At 40.6% G+C, this 25,368-nt stretch overlaps 1 protein-coding gene, 1 long non-coding RNA gene and 1 other non-coding gene across 11 annotated transcripts in view; 2 read left to right on the forward strand and 1 right to left on the reverse strand.

Annotated features, from left to right (window-relative positions):
* Window positions 1-21,818, forward strand: part of LOC112668137 (uncharacterized) — a 103,175-nt gene extending 81,357 nt beyond the window's left edge. For 4 of the 8 annotated variants that reach the window (XR_003141497.3, XR_004803985.2, XR_003141495.3 and 1 more), the window contains 3 exons: window positions 8,097-8,151; window positions 9,483-10,359; window positions 21,526-21,818. This is a non-coding gene — a long non-coding RNA (uncharacterized LOC112668137). Of the gene's footprint in view, window positions 1-8,096; window positions 8,152-9,482; window positions 10,360-10,769; window positions 11,140-21,525 lie in introns of all 8 variants that reach the window. The other 4 variants (XR_004803984.2, XR_004803989.2, XR_003141496.3 and 1 more) reach the window with 4 other exon arrangements.
* ATP5MC3 (ATP synthase membrane subunit c locus 3) lies at window positions 319-3,491 on the reverse strand. Of its 2 annotated transcripts, none has more exons than XM_025460268.3 (5): window positions 3,368-3,491; window positions 3,135-3,242; window positions 1,987-2,064; window positions 1,269-1,462; window positions 319-578 (listed from the first exon to the last, which is right to left on the reverse strand). In XM_025460268.3, the coding sequence occupies exons 2-5, from the start codon at window positions 3,171-3,173 to the stop codon at window positions 464-466; spliced, it is 426 nt and encodes a 141-aa protein (XP_025316053.1). In that variant the 5' UTR covers window positions 3,174-3,242; window positions 3,368-3,491; the 3' UTR covers window positions 319-463. The 2 variants fall into 2 exon arrangements, with proteins under 2 accessions (XP_025316053.1, XP_048962030.1); XM_049106073.1 differs by having other exon boundaries at window positions 3,135-3,237; window positions 3,368-3,426.
* On the forward strand, window positions 11,011-11,112 carry LOC112668311 (U6 spliceosomal RNA). Its single transcript, XR_003141642.1, has one exon. It is a non-coding gene; the product is annotated as a U6 spliceosomal RNA (small nuclear RNA).
* Window positions 21,819-25,368: the final 3,550 nt, after the last annotated feature.

Here is a 25,368-nt window from a genome sequence, read left to right on the forward strand (position 1 = left end):
GTATCGAAATTCCTATTAGGCCTTAAAAACACAAAACCATCTTAACTATCTAAGTTTAATTAATTGTATCTCACAGAAGCTGAAAACACTCACATATTTTTCTTCTTTATAGAAGTAACCAAAAGCCCTACAAATTACAATGTGCAGAATACTGTATAAAAGAAATCTCATACAAACTGGCTTTTTCATAACAGGGCATATGCTTTTTCATAACAGGGCATATGCTGTGGTTTCCTCTGATTTGTACAGCATCTGCCTGAATGCATATTCTTCTTTGTGATGATCTAACTTTAGGTAGGTACAAATAACAGCAAAAACTAAAGTTTTCATCTTTAATGAAATGACCTTGGAAATAATGTACATTTCCATGACACCAATAGTACAGTTTACGGAGTCACAGTAAGATACACAGAATTACATCCGTAATTAATATGAATGACAACATTTCAAGCAGTAATTTCTGTTACATGGCAAACAAGATCAAGAAAGCAACCATCAAACAAAAGAGACCCATAGCTTCAGACAAGGCAAATCCCAGGATAGCATATGAAAACAGCTGCTGCTTCAGCGAAGGGTTTCTAAAAGAGACACAACACATATAATTGTTACTTTGAAATATTATTTGAATTCCATTGTTTGGTAAATGTTAAAAAAAAATCAAATTACTAGTATGAGATCTTTGTAAACTGGTAAGTCCTGGAAAAGTATTTGCCTCGATCTCTTTTGCTTCTGCCTGTTTGATATTCCTTTCTCCTCAATCCTAATCATAGGGGGAAAAGGTAAGGAAGTGATTTCTGGATGTCAATATAAATGGTTAGTCCTCATCCATTTTGAAGGGTTCAGAGGTACTTGCTATTCCTGTGAAAGTATGTTCTATACTACTTAAGATCTGACAGTTTAGAAATAAGGTCTTAAATAAAATGGAAATTGATACTTTTAAAGACTGTGGTTAACTACAGTCCTAATATAGCTTAATAATTTAAAGTGTAGACTCTCAAGTTAGAATTAAAATTTATTTGACACTTACTAGCTACTTGTGCAATCAGTATAATTTCTGTGTTGCTCATTCTTCATAAATAAGCTGGAGTAGATCTCCAAGGGGTACTTTGAGGGTTAAGTGAGATCATGCATTCAAAACCCTCAAAATACAAGGCAAGAAACAGAGTGGGCACTTAATACAAAGTAGTTATTATTATTTCACTAGTTTTCTAAGTTTCCAACTATGTTAAGCATGCTCTTAAAGTAGTTTATTTGGTGATAGAAAGTACCTGGCATAACCAATGATAAGGCTGCCAAAGACTGTTCCAATACCAGCACCAGAACCAGCCACTCCCACTGTTGCAGCACCTGCACCAATAAATTTGGCAGCAGTATCAATGTCTCTGCTGATTGCACTGGTCTGAAACTCCCTTTGGATTCGCTGAGACACACCATTCTGGGCCCCATTAAATACCGTAGAGCGCTAGAGAAAAGGAAATAAGGCAAAGGTTAAATCAGTAATCACAATCAGCTATTTTAATTACTATACTGTCAAATGTTAACTGCTTCTCTATTTTGTGATTTTGAATGGGAGGCTGTGGCACAATGGGAAAATCAAGAGCTTAGAATAATTGCAGCGTAGAATAGGTCTAACAAAATTTATGTCTCATAAGGTTGTTGAAAACAGTGTATTTGAATATGCTTTTTAATAGGGTAGGCTTTTCAATAACTGCAGCTAGTATAATCTTAAATATAGGTAACTCAAGACTATAAATACATACATATATATACGTATATACATGTACATATATATTTATATACTGACTGTATTGCTTAGCCAACTCAGCCAAGTTTCTTTCATTGGCTTATCCTCTGCACTATTTTTTGGATATAAGGCTGGAAAAAGACTGCCTTCAAACCATTCACTAGTGAGGTTTCCTCCCTTTTAATTAAAACCATAAGACTTACTTGGTGGGGTTACTTAATTTCTATTATTACTGCTATTACCTCTCCAGGCCTAGCCTCTGGTCGATATAACACTGATGCAGAAATTGGTCTGTATGCAACTCTGGATCCAGCTCGGATCTATTAAAGAAAAAAAAAACAAAACAAACCATTCCAAATATTAAGAGTAGATAAGATTTCAATAACCCTTTTTTGTACCATGAGGCCTAAAGAAGCCACCAGCAAAAAAAAAAAAAAAAAAAAATTTGATCAGAAAGCTCCTGACTTCTGTATGTTCTCCTATCTTGCTGTTTGGTTATTTTCAGTGCACGAAAGACTTTTATTTTAAAGTTGCTAAATTAAAGTTTAAAGGGTGCTACTTCATCTATCTGTAATAACCCGAACAAAACTTCTAAGCAACTGGTTAAAAAGGAAGCATTTTTAAAATTTCAATTACCGTAATGCCACCACTCCGATCAGAAAAACCGCAACGAGCACCCCCGCACCGTCTCTGGTAGGTTTAAGGGGAGCAACAAGTCTATCAAGAGTGTTGCTCTAAGCTGGTCATTTACAACAGCCCAGCGGTCACAGGAGCCCCACAGCTCCCGAGACGTTCCTACAGGTCCATTCATCATAGCACCTAAGCAGCAGCCGAAGCGACTCCCTATCGGGGCGAGCACGTCGCTGACGCGTCTGAGCGGAGGACACTGCAGCCCAGCGTCGCTGCCCTTGAGTGTCCACTCCACTAAGGTCACGGAGAATCCCTTCGGAACCGAGACCTGAGTGGGTCAGACAAATGCCCCCACCCCCTCGCTTCCCCGAAAGCCTCCCTGAAGGCTTCGGGAAATAAAGGCAGAGGCAGGGAGACTGGGACGCCGGGCTCGTCCAGCACCTCCCTCCGCCCCGCGGGGCCAGGCGCAGTCCCTCCCTCTGCAGCAGCGAGTGTGACCTCCAGACGGGGCGCGGGGACGTGCGGGGCCGCCTAGGCCTCGGGCGCCCGCCTCGGGGAGCCCCCGACCGCGCGGCGCGGGCAGCGGGCAGCCGGGAGGGGCGCGGGCACCGGGGCCGCCAGGGCTTGACCTCCAGCGGGCGGCCCCCGACCGCAGGCCTCGGCGGCCCCGCCGCACCCGGGGAGGGGGCCGCCCGGGTTACCAGGAGGGCGGGCGGGGGCGGGGGGCGCAGCCTCGCGGACGGCCCGGCCGGGTACGCACCAGAGCGGGGGCGCAGGCGAGCTTGGCGCAGGCCAACATGGTGCGGTCCTCGGCGCGGCGCGGCTGGCGGGCCCGGCTGACGGCGACGTGGGCTCCTGTCCCGCTTCCCTGCGGCGGAGGCAAGGGGCTTAGCGCGCGGCGCCCTCCCGGGCACGCCGGGGCCGCCGAAGGAGGGGGTCCCGCCCGGACGCGGCTCCGCCCGGCCCGGCCCGGCCCTCGCGCCCTCCGCTTACCTTCCCGGCGGCGGCTGCGGCGGCGGCGGCAGAGGTCGAAGGAGCGGCGCGGGCGCGCAGGCGCGGGCTGGCTCTTATCCGCGGCGCGGCACCCGGATGGAGGAGGCGGGCGGCGGGCGGGGGCCCCGCGCTCAAGGTCACTTTGTAACAACTTTATTGGCAACCGGCTCCGGCGGACAGCGGCGGGCGCCGAGCAGCGCGGGCTGGCGGCGGCGGAATCCCGGCAGCCCCGGGGCTCCGCGGGTAGCGCCGCCTGATCCTGGGGACCCGGGTTCGAGTCCCGCGTCGGGCTCCTCCCTCTGCCTGGGTCTCGGCCTCTCTCTCTCTCTCTGCGTCTCTAATAAATAAATAAAATCTTAAAAAAAAAAAAAAAAAAGAGGAAACGGAAAGCCGGCCCCGGCAGAGAGGACTCAAGAGCAGCTGGTTTCCCCCGTGACCTGAGCTGCCCTAGAGGGCCCCTCTCCTGGTCATTGTCCCTGCGAGCCTGGGGAGGGAGTTGAGGCTCTGCTTGACTAGGAGTCAGGGCCCAGGAAAAAAACAAAAACAGAAGGGGGGCAGCCCCGATGGCCCAGCGGATTGGAGCCCGCCCTGGCCCGGGATGTGATCCTGGGGACCCGGGATCGAGTCCCACGTCGGGCTCCCTGCACGGAGCCTGCTTCTCCCTCTGCCTGTGTCTGTCTCTCTCTCTCTCTCTGTGTGTGTGTGTCTCTCATAAATAAATTTTTAAAAAAGAAAAAAAACAAAAAAAAAGAGAAGTCAGGGTCCCTGGCAAAGCGAGCACCTTTCTCTAAAGGGATCTGGAAAAGTATCCCAGAGGTATGGCTTCTCCTTTGAGCGACCTCGGACCTGACCGAGAACTGCTGGGACAAAGGAATGAGCACATGAATTGATCAGAGAGTTTTGTGACTTTTTTTTTTTTTTTTAAAGATTCTACTTATTTATTCATGAGGAACACACACACACACACACAGAGGCAGAGACATGGGAAGAAAGAGAAGCAGGCTCCCTGCAGGGAGCCCCATGCGGGACTCGATCCCCGGACCCGGGGCGACCTGGGCCTAAGGCAGGTGCTCAACCGCTGAGCCCCCCAGGGATTCCGAGTTTTGTGACTTTGGGCACAAAGTTGCCTCTTGGTAAAGTGAGGGAGGTAATTTTTCCTCCAGCTCTATGCTTGGAAGAGTATCTTTGGCGGGACTAAAGAAAGTCTGAGTATTTTCAAGACCTACCCGACTTTGACACCTGGTTTTTTAGTAACTTTGGACAAGTCATTTTGCTTGATGAATACAGAAATGTCTCAGAAGAAATAAAAATAAAAAAGGCTTTTACCGAACTTCTGATAGACCTGCAAATTCTGTGCATTTTACTTAGTAGTTCTTAGTAGTTCCACTGGAAGTGATACCAGTCAACATGGATGTTTAAACACCCAGTATGCCCAGTTGAAGGGCTAGCAGGGGACTGAAATCCCACCCACTTGGCCTAGAGCCTCGGCAAGGGACAACGTCCTACCCACTTTTTCTAGTTCACACTTTTTCTAGTTAACACAAAGGTGTGGTATTATCTAGTGGCAACCTTGGGGAGAACCCCTCAGAACTGAAACATGAAGAATGAATAAGAATTTGTCCCTGATCCAACTTCAAATGCAAATGGTTCAAAATCATGTGAAAGCTAATCATTTTAGGCTCAAGCTTTAGCCCATAAAATAGACATAATTGAATTGAATTCAATTGAATTGAATTCACATGTGCAGTTCGAAGAGAGATTATTTTCTCAAGTACTCAGTTCTTACCTGAAGTATGTAATGTCCTGTGATGTCTAAAGTAGACTAAATAATGTCCTGCGTTCATCAGCATTCTCCAGAGAACCAGAACCAGTAGGAGATCGCCTAATTATTGATTTATCTGTGTATTTATTATGAAGAATTAGAACATGTGGCTATGGAAGCCAAGAAGCCCCAGGATCTGCTGTTTCCAAGCTGGAGACCCAGGAAAGCCAGTGATATAATTCAGTCAAAGTCAGAAGGCCTGAGAACTAGGGAGACAAACAGTATAATTCCCAGTCTCATCAACCCAGAGATGAGATGAGATGTTCTAACTCAACAATGAGATGGGGAAAAAGGGACAAATTCTTTCTTCCTCTGTCTTTTAATTTTTTAAAAAGATTTTATTTATTCATGAGAGAGAGAGAGACAGAGACACAGGCAGAGAGAGAAGCAGGCTCTGTGTAGGGAGCCTGACATGGGACTCGATCCCAGGACTCCAGGATCAGGTCCTGGGCTGAAGGTGGTGCTAAAACTGCTGAGCCGCCTGGGCTGCCTTTCCTCTGCCTTTTGTTCTATTCAGACCCTCAATGGATTGGATGATGCCCACCCACCACTGGGTGGTAAAGTCTACTTTACCGAGTCCACTGATTCAAAAGCTAGTCTCATCCAGAAACACTCAGAGATAATATTAAATTTAGGTACCCCATGGCCAGTCAAGTTGACCCAAAATTAACCACCACACATCCTATACTTCAATAATAGATCTTTATAAGTGAAAAAGTATACTGATTGGATTTGTGTACAGAGATGGTTTAAGGAAAGTTCTTCTCTCTTCAGCCATGAATCAGTAGCAGTAACTGTTGAATAGGAAGAGGAGGCAGGAGAGAAGCTGGGATCCCTAAGAGGATCACTTCCAGGGTGCACATGGGCTAGGTACCTATGACAGGGAGAGGTGCAGTCTAAGTCCAGGCTTTCACTGTTAGTATGTCAATAAGCAGGTGAACTGGCCTAGAAGAGGAGACAATTCTATCAGAGTTTAAATATTTACAAAGAATATTAGATGTTCAAAGAACAGATGGTGCTACCTGTGAGAATGGCTCGTGTGTGTGTGTGTGTGTGTGTGTGTGTGTGTAACAAAGTGGATCTTGAGTGACACCAACCCATGTTGATAGAGGCTAGATATTTGTGCTGAAGAAGTTTGAAGAAAAATGGCATCTTCTGAGAGGAGTAAAGTGAGACCATAAAGATGTTCCAGGGACTTCTTTTGAAGTATTCAGTTCTGTCTACATTTTTTTCTTAAGTAATAGAGACAATCATCTTTTTTAAAATAAGATTTTACTTATTCATTTATTTGAAAGAGAGAGTGGGTGTGCACATGCACATGTGCCAGCAGGAGTGCAAGTGGGAGGAGGGGGACAAGCAGACTCCACACTGAGCTTGGAGCCCATTGAGGGATGGATATCATGGCCTTTAGAACACAACCTGAGCCAAAATCAAGAGTCAGATGCTCAATTGACTGAATCACCCAGGCACCTGGGACATGATCATCTTCAGTGATGACATCATAGTTTGGTAGTATCTGATAAACCTGAGTGAAGATGGCATGGAGAAGGAAGGAATGGGGTGGTAAAGAAAAGTATGGAAAATCCTATCCCAATGTAAATGCAACATTGCGATGTGACTTTGCCACTCATCAAGCAATGGAGTCTATTTCCCTTCTTAAATCTGGGCTAATCTTATGACTTGCTTTAACCCAGAGAAGTGACACTGTGTGACTTATGGACTAGAAAGAGGTCTCCTTGTTTTCATTTTCTCCTTGGAAGCCAATCATCATATCAGGAAACATGAGTTAGACAACATGAGTGCTAAGAAACCTTCTGGACAGAAAAAAAAAAAAGTCTCATAAAAGAGAACTAAGGTGCCCTGGATACATGAATGAGGCCATGTTGGGTTCTCTAGCTTTAATCAAGTCTTCCCGGCCAATACTACATGGAATAGAAGTGAGCCTTGTCTAAATTCTTGACCCACAGAATCAAGAGCAATGAAAGGTTATTGTTTGACGCTACTAAGTTTTAGGATGGTTTGTTACACAGCAAGATAACTGAGACAGAAGATATTCTCCTCAAAATATCCACTCTTCCTTTGAGACCTATGTGGAGGCAGCATGTTTTTGTTTTGTTTTGTTTTTTTTTTGAGTAATCTCTACTTCGAACATGGGTCTCGAATCCATGACTGAGATCAAGAGCTTCATGCTCCACCAACTGAGTCAGCCAGGTGCCCCTTTTTTACTTTTTAAAGTAAACATTTTTTAAAAATAATCAGGAGGCAGCATCATCATAACGTAGGCAGTTTCAGTTCAGAATTCCAGGCATAACTCAGAGCAAAACAGATAGAAGCACATGTCTTGTGCACTGACTCCTCTTCCCTTGAAATTTGGGGTGGAGTAGGGTTGTTATTGTTAAAACAATCATAAGGCAGCTCTAACTGGGAAACATGGAAAGATGCTTGACTTGTCTGCTTTTGAAAGTTTTCATTTTAACAGCCTGTAAAGTTTTCACCAGCATTTTCACATCCGTGGGATTTTTAAAAATGTATTATTTGTGGAAATCAAAATCAGAAATGTGAATTAAAAATATTCTGGGCTTTGTTATAAAACTATTTTGCTTTTATTATTAAAAAATTAGTTTCATATAGGGGCGCCTGGGTGGCTCAGTTGGTTAGGCGTCTGCCTTCAGATCAGGTCATGATCTCAGGGTCCTGGGATCGAGCCCAACGTTGGTCTCTCTGCAAAGTCGGGGGGATTTCTCCCTCTTCTCTGCCTCTGCCCCTCCCCCTGCTTATGCTCTCCTTCACTCAAATAAATAAAATCTTTAAAAAAATAAAAATTTTGTTTCATATTATTGGCCTTAATTTGCTATCAATTTGTCTTTTTTATGAAAATAAACCTCTAAACCTGTGCTAATTCTGTAGGATCATTCAATCGAGATGAGCTCCAAATAAATACTGTGTCTCCTCTTTGAACATAGTGAGTATACAAGAAAATGTGAGTTTACATTATAATTGGGGTATATGAAAAATTTAACTATGGTATATAAAAAATTAGAAAAAAATACAAATTAGTAACTGTTTTAGGACAAAATTGTGTGGTGTTTGATAAGGGAAATAGCTTAAGAAAAGAGATTGGCCTGTTTAGAAAGAGCCTCACTGAGACAGACTTGAGCACGGATGAAAAAGATGGGGTGATTCATGTAGAAAACATTTCTTGGGGGGCACCTCGGTGGCTCAGTTCGTTAAACATCCGCCTTTGTCTCAGGTCATGATCCCAGGGTCCTGGGATCGAGCCGTGCATCAGGCTCCCTGCCCAGCAAGGAGTCTGCTTCTTCTTCTCCTTCTGTCCCTCCCTGCTCATGCTCACATTATCGCTCTCTCAAATAAAGAAAAATTTTTAATAAAAAACAAAAGAAAGAAAACTGTTTCTTGGTATCCCTTATATAAAACCTAACACTCCCAAGTCTGCCTAGACTAATCACTTTCTGGTGCAGAAATTTGTCCTTAATCTTCATTTTCTTACTTTGCTAATTATTTAGTTGTTTTCATGCCATCTAGTATAATGGAATAGATTATTAACTAAATGCTTCCAAAGATGTAGTCAGGAATTAAAAGTAAAGATATCTTTATGACCTTTCAGAGGTCCTGACTCAGGTCCAGGCTGAAATTTATATTAAAGAATTACATGAAAACAATATACTAATATAATAAATATTATTCCTTTTTTTTTCTGGTAAAACATGCTAGTAATTGAGAAAAAAACAATTTTATGTCACAGTTGACAATTAATATACAAAGAGTGTTTACATAAGAAGAAAATGTATAAGTATGTGGCTATGAGATCAAGTCTCTTTGTTACCTCTTGTCCATCAGGCACAGCATAGGGAATAAAGTCAATAATATCATAATAATGTGTGGTGACATTGTGGTGGTGACGACACTTACTGTGGTGAGCCCTGAGGAATGTATAGACTTGCAAATCACTATGTTGTACACCTGAAACTAATATAAAATTGCAGGTCAACTGTACTTTAATAATAAAGTAAGTTACCCATTTTTCACTTAATTTGTGGCAGATACAGCTAGTTGCCTATCCAACATATGTTCTCCCTTTTTTTCTTAGTTACAGAACCCCATTCAGGGTTAAAAAATACTGAACTTCCCAAGTTTCCTTACAGTTAAGAATGATCAGTGATATGTGAGTTAAAGTTACTTGGTATTGACTCTAAGAATGCATGCAAAGCATATAGATCTAACTGGCTCATTTCTTTTTTTTTCCTTTTCCTTTTTTTTTTTCCTGCTTGGAAGATGGATCTGGTGTCTGGTGGTAAAGCAACAATCTTGCACCCATGAGTACAGACCAAACATTAAGGATGGAGAAGTTGGAAACCAAAAGAGATTGAGTTCTTAAACTTTTTTTTTTTGAGTAGAGCTATTAACTATTTATGGATTCCATGTTATACAAGAAAAAGCCTCTATTTGTTTAAGCCACTGAAGTCAGTCTTCTATTACATGCAGCTGAACACAACACAAACTGAGATATAATGCTATGGATCTACATCTCTGGTGCTTTTTGGTCTTTGATCTGTGATTACAGCAGAAATAGTCGTGACAGAATTTTCATTAACTTGGATCTGTCTTTTTTCCTTATTCCATGGTATGTCTGATAGGGACCAGCCAGCAGACAGAACCATTTTAGTAATTTGAACAAAGAAAACTTAATGTAAAGATTGTTAACCAATAAAAGGTATCTACTAAGAAGGATAGAGTAGATTCTAACAACTGTCAGAATAGCTACTACCCTTGGCTGAGGAAGAGTGAACAAAAAGGAAGAATTTAGAAATTTAGAGGAGAGGATATGGCTGTCACAGGCACATAGAGTCCACTTGTGGTGAAGGAACTTGCTGGAGACACCAGTCACAAGTGAACCAGGAAGACTGCTGAAGTGAACATAACCAGACCTCTCTTGCAAACCAACCCATGGGCTCCGACCAGAAGAAAGAAAAGTCATTTCCTCCAGCTCTGCCCCTACAGGATCTTTCCATTGCCCTCTCTTGGGAAAGCCTAACATTTTGCCAGTTATCAAAGCAGCAATGCCTGCAGGGTCCAGCTCTAGATAAGGAAGTAAAGCAAAGAAGGATGCATTTGTAGCTGAGAAGTCATAAGTTAATAACTGGCACAGATGGTAAGATTCTCAAGGGCAAGGATTAGGTCTAATTCATATTTATGTCTCCCATAGCACCTAAGAGAGTGTTAAACATGGTAGTCACTTAATAAATTTTTGCTCAATATATAAGGGCTTAGTATATACAAAGTAATATGAAATAATTTTTTTTCTCTTTTGACGAAGATATTAGTCTCTTTGGACAAATTAGGATGACCTCTAGAATGCCTTTTCTTTCTAGTATTGCAAAATTCAATCTAAGAGAAACTGAAGAATATTTTTTGATTTGTGACATGAGTTTGTTCAAACATTTTTATGTGCTTTTGAAGGACTCTGTGTTTATAATCTCATGTGCTTAATAAATTAATTGAAAAACCAAAACATTAAAGCCCTTTACTGATCCATTCTCTGATACAACTTAATATTGGCAGGAATGGAACATAAACTGAAGCAAGTTGTGAAGTAGGCAATGTCTATCTGCAGTTCCCTTCCACTTCTTTTTTCATTGCCTTTGGTCCATTCAGAGAAACTTGCTCTTTCTGCAAGCACCTGGTATCTTCATAGTGACAAGAGACTATGCAAGTTTTTCCATGGCAGCACCTACTGAAGCCATCTCTCTCCAGCCAGTGTCCAGCTTCTGAACCCTTATCCACGGAAAATATTAATCTTTTAGTGCTTGCTTCAGCAGCACATATACCAGCATTATAATGATAGAGAAGATTAACACGGTCCCTATTCAAGGACAATACATAAACTCAAATATTCCATATTTTTACACTATACTAGCATTTACCTCAGAAGGTAGGTAGGGCAGGGGTGGTGGTGGATGTCAATGCATCTAAAAAGTTAATGCATCTAAGAAGTGGAATTACAAACGTATTTCCTATATTTAAAAACTAAAAGGTTCATAGATGGTTACTCATGGGAGAAGAAATAGGGTGGAGGAAATAATAATAGAAGCCAGACTTCTTTGAATATACTTTGCTTTGTAGATTTGACTTTGGAACTATGCAAACCATTTATGAACGTAAAGTTTTAAAAATCCCTAAATAATTGAAAGTAAATGAAATAGATAAATTTAACTGTGTCTAGCTGATATCATAAGTACATAGGGTAAATACAAAGAGTTTCTATAGTTGGATAAAAAGATAGCTCCTTGATCACTCCACTTTATGTGTGCTGGTCTCTTTGCTATTCCTCCAACACGCCAACCATATTCCACCTCAGAGAGCTGCACGTTGGTTCCTTTAGCATGGACCACCTCCCGCTGTATATTCAATTGGTTTAGGAGTCTACTTTGTTCAAGTCTTTGCTCAAGTCTCCTATTAAGAGAGGCCTTTCTGAATTCCTTACATATCTTTATATTTCTTTATAACACTTAATGCTACTACCATTATTTGTTTGACTTTCTCATCAGTCTCTAAGTCCATGGCTGCAAGGACCTTATTTTGTTCATTCCTATAGACCACAGAGTCTAGAACACCCTTGGCCCATTAATAGAGACTCAGTAAATTTTGAGCAACGAGGTTGGGGAAGGAAGGGAGAAACTGTTAACTTTTTCTTCACATACCACTGTATTTATTTGAGAAGTTACCATAAGTGGGAATTTCTTTAACATTTTAAAACCCGTAAGTTAGGAAAGTTTTAATAATTCACAATTATTGGGCACCTTTCATGGCTCAGTGGTTGAGCATCTGCCTTAGGCTGAGGTTGTGATCCCAGTGTCCTGGGATTGAATCTCCCTGGGCAGCCTGCTTCTCTCTCTGCCTATGTCTCTGCCTCTGTGTCTCTCATGAATAAATAAATAAAATCTTTAAAAAAAATTCACAATCATTGATAAAATACATTACATCATCCAGTCTGTGGTATTTGCATTAATTAACCCAAAGGGAAGCATTATTATTATTATGTTTTAAATATTTTATTTTTTAGTAATCTCCATACGCAACATGGGACTTGAATTTACAACCCTGAGATCAGGAGTCACATGCTCTACTGACTGAATCAGCCAGGTGTCCCAAGGAAGCATTATTAAATGTTGACTTTTAGTTCTTGGTGATGGGCTTGGAGATAGCCTGACACAATGCTTTTTAAATTATACATGACTTTAATCTGTCTATGGAAGGCTATCCCTGTTTTAGTTTTTTTTTTTTCCTGTTTTAGTTTTTTAAAAAAGTTTATTTATTTTAGAGTGTATGTGCATGCACAAGTGAGTGGGTGGAGGAGTAGAGGGAGAGAATCTCAAGCAGACTTCCCATAGAACCTGGAGGTCCATCTTCCAACCCATGAGCTCATGACCTCAGTGAAATCACCAGTCGGGCACTTAACTGACCGAGTCTCCAGGTGCCCCAGACTATCTTTGTTTTAAAGCACTATATATGTGTGCACGTGCGTATACCTCATCTATATCTTGGCTAGAGTTTTTTGTGATTATAAGGCATTATGTCAATTTCAGCTACTTTTTAAGATAATCAATTACAATTATATGTCCTATTCTCCTTTAAGAAATTAAATCCATCTGTATTCAGTGGACCCAGATATTCAGCTTAGTGTTAAGAGATAAGAAGTTTTGCAACACTAACAAGATGTATGAGAAGACTCTTGCTTGTCAAACTTTTCTGCTATTCTAGCCCTAGTCTTAAAGGGCCATATTCCTAGTCTTAGTGCTGTGTGATACATATAGGGTCTTACATCAATTTTGGGAATTGCAAGGTTTTCGTATGGTACAAGTGTACCATGCTAAGTAATACTTCATTTTCTTTTGAATTTTGGATTATCATGACTCTGTGCAGCCCAGTAAGACCCATTTCAGCATTCTGTCCCTCCAAAAGAGAAAAGAATTTGTGTTTGTGGTAGTTGGCCCAGTGGTAGCAACCACAGGAAACTAATATAGTCAAATTCTTGTCTGATTCCAGTCACAGGTTATCAACCTGGAGGGACAAATCAAAGATGGGGTGAGGACGTAATTTTGGGATTCAGGCAGCTGAACTGCCTGGCATTGTATGGGATGGGTCATTCATAATAGATCTCAGTTTAGTACAAGGCCAGGGAGATAAGCAGCAGCAGGGGTGTGCTCTGACAAATGATGGCATGATCTCCAAGAGCATAGAAGGTATACTAGACTAGTTGGCTGGCTAGGTCATAGGACCAGGTCCATTCAGGGCACCTAAAATATGGGAGGATAGGAAAAGAGCCAGGTGAATGGACAGAAGTGTATCAGAAGGGAAGATTGGTATCTCTGGATAGGTAGATACCAGAAGCTGATGTATAATATTGCTGAAATGCTGTTGAGCATAAAGCAATGGAATACTTTCAGAACCACACTGACTTCTAGGAGAAGAGCTAGGAATATCTCTCTAGGTTGGCCTCCATGTTGCTCTTAGGGTATAAAACCCTGTAGGAAGAGGGCAGCTAGAAGAGAGTCATCAACGATAGGGTGTTAGCCAGAATGGGAACAGAGGGAGCGCCAAGAAATGTGAGACAGTGTCAGTCCAGTGATGAATTAGTTTCATTGATAGCTCACTAGAGTGTAAAAGTCATAGGCTTCTATATTCACATTTCTTGACTATTCAGGGGTCTTGTTCAGGCACTTACTGGGCAGCAGGTCCCATGTATTCCTTTCTTTTCTTCCCCCACTGAAATCCTATTTAGGTCACTGTCTTACTAGTGAGTCTACTCTTACCTAGTCTACTTGTCTTCATTGCTTCTTCAGACTCATGTGTCATACATTCAACAAGCATTTTATTAATTTATTATACACAATTGTGAGACTATTTTCCAAAGAGATTTCTTTGGTGAAAACTCTAGAATAGGGCAGCCCAGGTGGCTCAGCAGTTTAGCGCCACCTTCAGCCGGAGGCATGATCCTGGAAACCCAGGCTCCCTGCATGGAGCCTGCTTCTCCCTCTGCCCATGTCTGTGTCTCTGCCTCTCTCTGTCTGTCTGTCTGTCTGTCTCAAGTAGTATTGGGCAAACTTGATAACTACATGTGAAATAGTTGGACTCTTAACCTTATACCATGTACAAACATTAACTCAGAATGGAGTAAAGACCTAAATGTAAGATCTAAAACATAAAACTTTCAGGAGAAAACATAAGGGAAAATCTTTAATACTGGATCTTTAATGAATAAATAAATAAATAAATCTTAAAAAAGAAAACTCTAGAATAAGATACATACTAATTAATGTAAAATTAAAAGCATTCAAAAAATAAAAATAAAAAATAAAAGCATTTTTCCCCCTGCCCTCTTGCCAGTCTGCTATTAAAGCTCTCTGGTCTAGCCAAAACAGGCCACTTCCCATCCTCCAAAAACCATCACATAAAACGTTCTTTGTATTTTTGGCTGCTTTGGTCTGGCAAAGTTCACAGAGATCTCTTAAGTCTTTAGTTACCCCTTACATATAATAGCAAAATATATGCTATCCAAATACAGCTGAAGCTTAAAAACAAAACAAATCAGGGTGAAAGATTGTGGGTAGGTGGAAGGTTAAGAACTAGGATCAAGTCTTCTTAACTGTCTCTGTTTGCTATTGCTACTGCCAGATTATCTGGACAAACAGCATTACCCTTGAGATCTGCTAATTTCTTCCCACGCTGCAATTCAGCCTCAGCCTTTTTTATTTAATTTGGCCCTCTAGCTTGCCAAATATCAACCGTTGGCCTACTTGTCCCATGCTTCAACAGCCAATCAACTTTCTCTTAAAAACAGGAAAAATACCCCACTAGAGCTACCTTTTAAAAATTATGTGAGTAATATGTGAACACAGACTTAACAAAATAATCTTAAAAATATAAAATTATATAGAGCAAAAACTGTAGCTCTTATATATTATCCTCCCCAAATTATTTTCCTTCCCAGAAGTAATTAGTACTAACAATATAGTGTAGGAGTGCCTGATTGGTTCATTCGGTAAAACATGTGATTCTTGACCTCTGGGTCATGAGTTTGAGCTCCACATTGGGTGTGGAACCTACTTTAAAAAAAAAAAAAAAAAGGAAATATATATATATAGCCAGATCTTTCACTATGTTTTTACATGAAAGTGTATGAATATAGTTTAAAATTTTAATAAAAATTTGTCTTTTTTTTTAACAAATAGTATTGGGCAAATTTGGTAACTAAATGTGAAATAGTTGGACTCTTAACCTTATACCATGTACAAACATTAACTCAGAATGGATTAAAGACCTAAATGTAAGATCTAAAACTATAAAACTTTTAGGAGAAAATATAAGGGAAAATTTTTATGATACTGGATTTGGCAATGATTTCGTGCATATGGCACCAAAAGCACAGGCAACAAGAGAAAAAAATAGGTAAATTGGACTTCATCAAAATTAAAAATTTTGTGCATCAAAGGACACTGTCAAGAGAGTGAAAAGATACCCCACAAAACAGAAGAAAATATTTACAAATCACATATTTGTTAAGGGATTAATATCTAGAATATGTAAAGAACTCCTACAACTACACGATGAAAAATCCCAAACAACCCAATTAAAAAATGGACAAAAGGGGATCCCTGGGTGGCGCAGCGGTTTGGCGCCTGCCTTTGGCCCAGGGCGCGATCCTGGAGACCCAGGATCAAATCCCACGTCGGGCTCCCGGTGCATGGAGCCTGCTTCTCCCTCTGCCTGTGTCTCTGCCTCTCTCTCTCTCTCTCTCTCTCTCTCTGTGTGTGTGTGTGTGACTATCATAAATAAAAAAAAATAAAAAATAAAAAATAAATAAATAAATAAATTAAAAAAAAAAATGGACAAAGGAATAGGTGTTTCTCCAAACAAGATATACAAATGGTCAATAAGCACGTGAAAAGTTGTGCAACATCACCAGTCACAAGGGAAATGCAAATCAAATGACATACAACTTCACATCTATTAGAATGGCTATTATTTTAAAAAAGGAAAATAACAACTGTTGGCAAAAATGTAGAAAAACCAGACTCCTTGTGCATTGCTGGTAGGAATGCGACCTGGTGCAGCTGTTGATGAAGACAGTGTGATGGATCCTCAAAAAGTTAAACAGATAATTATATGATCAGCAATTCCACTTCTAGGTATACGCTCAAAAGAATTGAAAGCAGGTACTCAAGCAGACAACTTGTGCACTAGTGTTCACAGCAGCATTATTCACAATAGCCAAAAGGAGGAAACAACACAAATGTCCACCAATAAATGAATGGATAAGCAAAATGCAGTATACACACAATGGGATATTATTCAGCCTTAAGATGGAATGAAATTCTGATATGTGCTAAAACATGAATGAATCTTGGAAACATGCTAAGTGAAATAATGCCAAAGGATAAATATTGTACAATTCTATTTATGTGCTATTCTTATTTATTTTTTAAAGATTTTATCTAGGGCAGCCCAGGTGGTGCAGCGGTTTAGCGCCACCTGCGGTCCAGGGCGTGATCCTGGAGACCCTGGATCGGTCCCGCGTCAGGCTCCCTTCATGGAGCCTGCTTCTCCCTCTGCCTGTGCCTCTGCCTCTCTCTCTCTCTCCGTCTCTATGAATAAATAAATAAAATCTTTTAAAAAAATAAAGATTTTATCTATTTATTTGAAAGAGAGCAAGAGTGAGAAATCACAGAGGGTGGGGTAGAAGCAGGCTCCCCACTGAGCAGAGCCCAACAGTGGGCTCCATCCCTGGGACCCTGGGATCATGACCCACGACAAAGGCAGGTGCTTAGCTGACTGTGCCACCCAGGCACCCATATGTTGTATTTAGAATAGGCAAATTTATAGAGACAGAAAATAGGATAGAGGCTAGCAGGAGCTGAGGGGAGGGAAAATGGGGAATTATTGTTTAATGGGTACAGAGTTTCTGTTTCAGATGTTGAAAAGTTCTGGAAATGGATAGTGATGATGGTTGTAGAACATGTGAATGTACTTACTGTTGCTTAAAAATTATACACTTAAAAATGTTTAAAATGGGGGGTGTCTCTCAAATAAAATCTTTTAAAAATGATTAAAATGGTAAATTACATATATATTTTGCCATAATAAAAAACAAACAAGTTGTACTTTGATTTTTCAAAAAATGTATGTATTAGTAGTATTTCAATTTCAGTAAACACATAGCTACTTCAATCTTTTAAAAATAATCCTTAAGGGGATCTCTGGGTGGTTCAGCGGTTTAGTGCCTGCCTTCCTCCCAGGGCGTGATCTTGGAGACCTGGGATCGAGTCCCATGTTGAGCTCCCTGCATGGAGCCTGCTCCTCCCTCTGCCTGTGTCTCTGCCCTCCCCGCCCCCCTCCCCCCCCCCCCGTGTCTCTCATGAATAAATAAATAAAATCTTTAAAAAAATAATCCTTAAAGCTTTATAATGGAAATTTCAAACACATTCATAAGTAAAGAGAATTGTATATTGATTCCCACCCATCACCCAACTTCAACAGTTAGCAGATGGTCTCATATCTTTTATTCTTCCTCTCAACCACTTCTTTCCATGTCTACTCCATATGATTTTGAAACAAATTTTAGAAGTCATAACATTATTTATTTTTAAAGATTCATTTAAAACATTTTAAAAGATTTTATTCATTTATTTGACAGAGTGCACAAGGAGGGGGAGTAGGGGAGGGAGAAGCAAGCTCCCCACTGAGCAGAAGCCCTGTGTGAGGCTGGATCCCCAGACACTGGGATCATGACCTGAGCTGAATGCAGACACTTAACTGACTGAGCCACCCAGGTGCCCCCAGAAGTTATAACATTTAAATTATGAATGTTTAAGTGTGAGTTTCTATAAGGACTCTTTCCTGAAAAACATAAGCACAATACCATTATTATACCTTAAGTATCTAACAATAACTTCTCAATATCACCAAATTATGCATTCAGTGTTCAGATATTCCTGATTGTTTCATAATATTAACGGTTGGTTAAAGTGAAGAATCTGTACAAGTTCTATGCATTGTAATTAGTTATACAATGTCTTTTAAGTCTGTTTTAACCTGTAGATTCTCCTTCACTCTTCTTTCAGATTTATTAGTTGAAGAAACTTGGTTGTTTAGCATATAGAATTTTCCACATTCTGGATTTTGCTAATTTTATCCTCATGGTGTCATTTAACGTGTTCATCTGAACTCTATACTTTCTATAAATTGATAGATGGATCTAAAGGCTTGGTCAGCTTTTTTTCTTCTTAAAATACCTTTTACAGGTGGTGTTGAGTACTTCTTATGTGCATCATTTAGGAGATACATAATGTCTGGCTGTCTTTTTTCTGATATTAAAAAAATTGATCAATGTGGGTGCCTGAGTGGCTCAGTTGGTTGGGTGTTTGCCTTTGGTTCAGGTCATGGTCCCAGGGTCCTGAGATCTAGTCCTGCGTTGGGCTCCCTGCTCAGTGAGGAGTCTGATTCTCTCTCTGCCCTTCCTCCCTGCTTGTGATCTCTCTCTCTCACTCACTCTTTCTCTCTCAAATAAATAAAATCTTTTTTTTTTTTTTTAATGATAGTCACACAGAGAGAGAGACAGAGAGGCAGAGACATAGGCAGAGGGAGAAGCAGGCTCCACGCACCGAGAGCCTGACGTTGGATTCGATCCCGGGTCTCCAGGATCGCACCCTGGGCCAAAGGCAGGCGCCAAACTGCTGCGCCACCCAGGGATCCCTCAAATAAATAAAATCTTTAAAAAAAATTGATCATTGAGGTCAGCCTCAATAAAGTTTATAAAGTTTCCCATCAGCTTTTTACTTGATGATTTTAGCAGTCATTTATGATTACTTCTGAGATCCATTATTCCTTAGGATTGAAGTATGACAATATTCTTTTTCTATCATTTCTTATTCATTTATTAGCTCAAATTATTCTATAAAGAAGAGCTTTCCCATATCATCTATTTTTATTTCCTTATATTACAGTTAGGACAGACAAGACGGAATAAATAGTTGATTCTTTCTCTTTATAGACTTCAGAATAATGAGTTATATATCATTTAAATCATCAGGAAATGAATATCAAGTGATTTAACCTGTAGATTAAAAGTAGGTGCTGTATCTTTAGGGAACTCTGAATGATTTTCTGTTTTTGAAAGAAGCCTGGATCAGGTGATTTCTGAGGTCCCTTTGAGCTCTTACAGCTCATAATTTTTCTTCCTCATGAAAAACACATATGCCTTAATTCTCAATTTAAAAAAGAATTAGTTAATATAGTCCAGTGATCTTTAGAGAGTAGACGTTCCTTTAACATGTAGCATAATTTGCCAAATAATTTGCACTAATTTCGTGGGTTTGTCTCAAATACTAGTTACCAGATTTTTGTGTGTTTTTTTTTTTTTTCAAGAGAGGGAGAGGGAGAGGGAGAGAGAAAGAGTAGAGGGGAGGGGCAGAAGGAGGGGGAGAGAGACAATCTTAAGCAGATTCCATGCTAAGTGCAGAGGCTGACTGGGGCTCAATCTCATGACCCTGAGATCATGACCCTGAGCCAAAATCAAGAGTCGGACACTTCACCGACTGGACCACTCAGCTGCTCCTACCAGATATTTTTTGAGGGGACTACTTCAGTGTCTTCTCAAATTTTTGTATAAAATATTTAAACCTAGATTGTTAAACTTTAAATATTGCAAAAAGAGAGCAGCTATTACTATTACTATTATTCTTCTGTCCTGATTCATCAATTTTTACCATTTTCTATACTTTTTCATATTCTTATTCTGTCTGTAGATATGCACACACAGAGCATATGTATAGAGTTGTCTATAGTCATAGACATCTATTATCTATATGTGCATGCACACATAGTACACATTTTTCTGAACTATTTGAGAGTAGGTTGCATGCATCATGCCCCTTAATATTTCTATGTATATTTCTTAAGAATAAGAAGATGAGATGCTCTATATACAAATATCGCATCATTATGCTATACACCTGAGACTAATATAACGTTATATGTCAACTATACAACCATGAAGATAGATTCTGTCATCACAGTTTACCTATCAAATTCAGGAAATTTATTTTTTTTATTTTTACTTTTTTAAATTTATTTATGATAGTCACAGAGAGAGAGAGAGAGAGAGAGAGAGAGGCAGAGAGAGAGAAGCAGGCTCCATGCACCGAGAGCCCGACGTGGGATTCGATCCCCGGTCTCCAGGATCGCGCCCTGGGCCAAAGGCAGGCGCCAACCCGCTGCGCCACCCAGGGATCCCAAATTCAGGAAATTTAACTCTGATAAAATATTTTTATTCAATCTGCAGTCCACATTCTACTTTCATCTGTTGTCCCAGTAAGGTCCTTTATAGAATTTTGTCCCTCTAATACAGGATCCAGTCCAGAATTACATATTGTACTTAGTTGTGTCTCATAACCTGTTATAATCTAGAATATTTCTTATTTCTTCTTTGTCTCTCATGACATTGGCAATTTTAAGGACTACAGGTTAACCTCACTCTTTTTCACTACTATAATCATACACATTGTTTAGTTCTCAGTCATAAGTCATAAATTGCTAATTTAAGCAAGAGATGAGTTTCATTGAAAAACTTTTCAGGAACTCCTAGAATTTCAAATAATCTCAATAAAAATATTTTACTTTGCATATATAAATCAAATAATATTGTTTACAGGAAAAAAATGATAAATGATACTTTATTAAGCACTTATAATGTGCTAGACACTCTCCGTATCACATTAAATGCATTGTCTTATCTAAAATAGCTCCATCAGGTAAGTTTCTTTCAAATACTCTTTTTTTAAAAAAAAGATTTTATTTATTTATTCATGAGAGATACAGAGAGAGAGGCAGAGGCACAGGAAGAGGTCGAAGCAGGGTCCCCACAAGGAGCCCCATGTGGGACTTGATCCTGGACCCTGGGATCCTACCCTGAGCCAAAGGCAGATGCTCAACTGCTGAGCCACCCAGGCAACCCCTTTCAAATACTCTTAACTCCCAGTTTAATAATGAGGGTAAGTGGATTGCCCAAGGATACACAATTTATTAGGGACGAAGAGTTCAAAGTGAAGTTTTGTCTGACACTAAAGTCCATCCTTTTTCTATCCCAAACTTTTAAAAGGCAGCATAACTTGAAATTTTTCTTATATTTGCTTGAAAATAAATGATTTGTGATAATCTGATTCATTAAGTATTGCTTCAGCTGATAATATATAATAAGACACGTATGCTGAAAAACATATATACTTTAATAGCTTTTATCATCCTTAAAAATACTTCACAGACATGACCTAATATGAGAAGAGCTGACCAGAAAATCTTCAACATGCACATCAAAATGTACCCACTTGGGGGCACCCACAATGCAGCTTTTCTGCCTGTTTTCCTGCCCAGAAGCTTCAAGCCCTGCAGAGCTGGAGTGGAGCCAGCTGATGAATTTAGTCTGCTTTCCAGGACCCAGCCAGCCAGATCTGATGTCTCAAGAAATAGCCTTCTGTATCTCCAACTTTGCAGAATATCTCACTTAGCATGTTGCCCACACAATAAACTATTATGTGCTATTTAAAACATTAATAATGAGTGCACTCGCTATAGGCCAAATGTGCTAGATATGTTAGTAAGATTTAATAACCAAGAACCAAAAATAATTTGCTGACTAAAAATGATAGATTTGTCCAAAGAAGTTTTTGGATTATTGTTATGCACAAATCAGGAACATAATCATTAACTAGCAGGGGTAAAAATGTGTCATACAATAAAGCTAAGTGTTTTATTTTTCAAAAAGATTTTATTTATTTATTCCTGATTGACACACAGAGAGAGGTAGAGACATAGGCAGAAGGAGAAGCAGGCTCCCTGTGGGGAGCCTGATGTGGGACTCAACTTCAGGACCCTGGGATCATGACGTGAGCCAAAGGCAGAGCTCAACCACTGAGCCACCACCCAGGCAACCCAAAATAAGTGTTTTAAATAGATTTTAGTACTCACCTGAGCCATGCTCTCTGATATGGGTACAACTGGTGATTCCTAGAGGAGGGGAGGTTTCTGCAGGTATTGGTGCTGATATAACCTCTAGGTCAGTCATGTGGTCTTTAGCTGCATCACATAGTAGAGATGCACCTGAAATATACGCCAAAGATGTCACTGACCCAGATGCAGTTACTGTGACTCTGCCTGGAAAGTGGTTATTATTCTAGAGCAGAATGAAAGAAGGTATAGAAATGAGGTTGTACTGGGCATGGCTATCACAGTTTCTTTTCTGCCTATCACCTCTGCCAAAGAGGCAATTGAAGGTGGCTGTGTTTTTGCACCATAGAAATCTGTTTCTCATGTGTATTAGAAGAGAGCCACAATGCAGGCTGGGGACATCATGTGGGGTGGCCTGGCTCAAAAAGCTCTATTTGATGAGGGACAACCAGACTAATCACAGACATACTCATGGGAACCTAATTTGGGAAACAAAATATGAGGTGGGAATCAGAAAGAACTGATAAGAAAGGATGAATAGAGGGGATATAATGTTGGATAGAAGCCCAGATCAAATCTGGGTTATAAGGAAGCCACACTCTGATGAAAGTGAGACAATAATTAAGCAGAAGCTAGAAGAAGGAGAAAAGACAGAGTAGAGGGATTCAGTTTTTAGTGCAAGAAGTAGCAAGACGTGGGAGGAAGCAGGGAAGGGAGAGGCTGGGGCATGTTTGTGGTGGAGCACTTGAGAGAAGAGTCATAGCTCTTGCCCCTGAGGGTCCTTGGGTTTCTCTTCCAGTCAGGTCTCTGTTCACTGATTGCCATGTGGTCCTGGCTTCAGCCTCTTACAAGAAACAGCCATTACTTGTGGAAACTTGAGTGAATATTTGTTCCCTTGCTACCAAACCAACTGACTAAAATAGGAGTAAGATGAAAGAATAATATTGCTGCTTTGAGTCTTTAAAAAATTGTGATAAAATATACATAACAAAATTTATTGCTTTAACCATTTTTAAGTGTAGAGTAAGGGGCATCAGGGCCATTTGCATTGTTGTGCCACTAGTACCACTATCTTCCCAAATTCGATACCCATTTTTTTAAAGTAAGCTCTATGGCCAACATGGGGCTTGAACTCACAACCCCGGGATCAAGAGTTACATGCTCTACTGACTGAACCAGCCAGGTGCCCCGGTATCTGTTAAAAAATACTGCCCACCATCCCTTCTTTGCAACCGTTGGCCGCCGCCATTCTACCTTCTGTCTCTGTGAATGTGGGCAGCATCTTTTTTGAATAAATACTATTAGTATTAAATGATTAGGATATTATTTATGCAGCAAACCTGAAAATGACAAAACCATGCCCAGAGTATTGGGAGCCAGAGTTACCCCAAATAGCCTGGAAAGTGTAAACTATTTATTGTGTGTAGTCAACTGCAGAAGGAACACAAACCAGACAGGAAACCAAACCTGAGTGGGAGGCTCCCAAGGGAGTCTGAGATGTTGGGCTACCATCTTTTGCCATGTTCTAGCAAAGGGGTTGCTATGTTTAGAGGAATACTTCCTTGAAGTTTGAAGTAAAATGACCATATCTGTGGGAGTAAAGACTAAGATCTGGGAAGAGAGGAAGCCGAGGAGATTGTGGGTTAAGGTCTGTCATCTGTATATGGCTAAAATAGAATTATTGTAGCAATATGACTCCTCAAAGTTATACTTTGGAAACATCCTTCTAAGAGGCTTCAAAGTGTCATGGAATGTATACCTTGCCAGTGGTCATCCTGGACCCTTAACAGTAGGCCTATGAGGAGATGGGAATAAACTTAAGCTTTTAAGGGTTTGGGGGACTGACCTCATCAATTTCCAAGGAAGCTGGACCGGAAGTCCAAATCACAAAACTCAAACTAAGGCATTAGATAAGGTGAGCTGGGATCCTGCAGCAAGACTTCCTGAGCAGTAGCTATGCTGGTGAAACTCAATGGGTGACATCATTTTGGTTCAGGTGAAAACAGGATCCTAGTGAGCATGCAGGGATCAGGGACACGGTCCCTGCAAAAATAGGTCAACCAAGACTAGGTGAATTGATAGAGTCCCAGCCAAATAAATGCATTCAAGGCAGGTCTGGACGACTGAATAAACCAGAACTGGTGTCAAAAACCCATTCCTACCAACTCAATTTCTATGACAGAGATTTATGTAGAGGCTACTGTTTGTCCCTTTTAGGCAAGATTGATGAGAGAAAGAGAGAGGCAGCACCTAAACATAGCCATGTTAGGTTCTCTTTAACAGACCAGTGGAATGAAACTAAGCCAGAAGGTTGAACATTTTAACCGCCTAACCCTGGGCTTGAGCACCCAAGAACAGAGAATGTGACAACCAGTATCTTGCTGCAGAGTCTGGAAAAATTCCATGGCTTTATTGACCAATCCCCTCTTTCAGACCATGCCAAGTAAGGCTAACTGGGCATTGTCCTGAGAAAATGCAACTTTCCTGTGTCAGTGGCCATCAACCAAACTCTGAAAGTGGGACTAATATGTTTGGTCAGGGAACTCACGCTGAAAGCTGACCTGGAAGAGAGCGCTGTTGCACGTACCACTAGGATTCCACGTTATTCTACATACTTTGTCTATCCTTGTTACACACCATTCAGATTCTCTTTTAATGGAACGTATTAGCCAGCTATTAGGAGTGTGGTCAGCAGACAGCCTTCAGTTGTTAGCCTGTTTAGCAGTTACCTAACAAGGAGAATGGTCTTGCCCAAGATTATACCCTTTCCAGGGCAGCCCATGTCCAGTGATTGATTAACGGGGGATATAAAGACACTGACATCTCAGCTCAACTTGAGGACAACTTTGCAGGACCATTCTAGCTTCAGCACTTCCGTAGAGTCAGCTGAGGCAGCTTGATTTCTGTCCAATCTACTTCTGCCTCTGGTATGATCTGAATGTCTGTGTTTCCCCCAAATTCGTATGTTGAAATCACAACCCCAGAGATACCTGGGTGGCTCAGTGGTTGAGTGTCTGCCTTTGGCTCGGGTCGTGATCCTGGGGTCATGGGATTGAGTCCCACATCAGGCTCCTCATGGGGAGTCTGCCTATGTCTCTGCCTCTCTCTGTGTCTCTCATGAATAAATAAATAAAATCTAGAAAAGAAAAGAAAAGAAAAG

The sequence above is a fragment of the Canis lupus genome, chromosome 36 (assembly GCF_003254725.2).
Source record: "Canis lupus dingo isolate Sandy chromosome 36, ASM325472v2, whole genome shotgun sequence".
Classification (NCBI taxonomy): domain Eukaryota; kingdom Metazoa; phylum Chordata; class Mammalia; order Carnivora; family Canidae; genus Canis; species Canis lupus.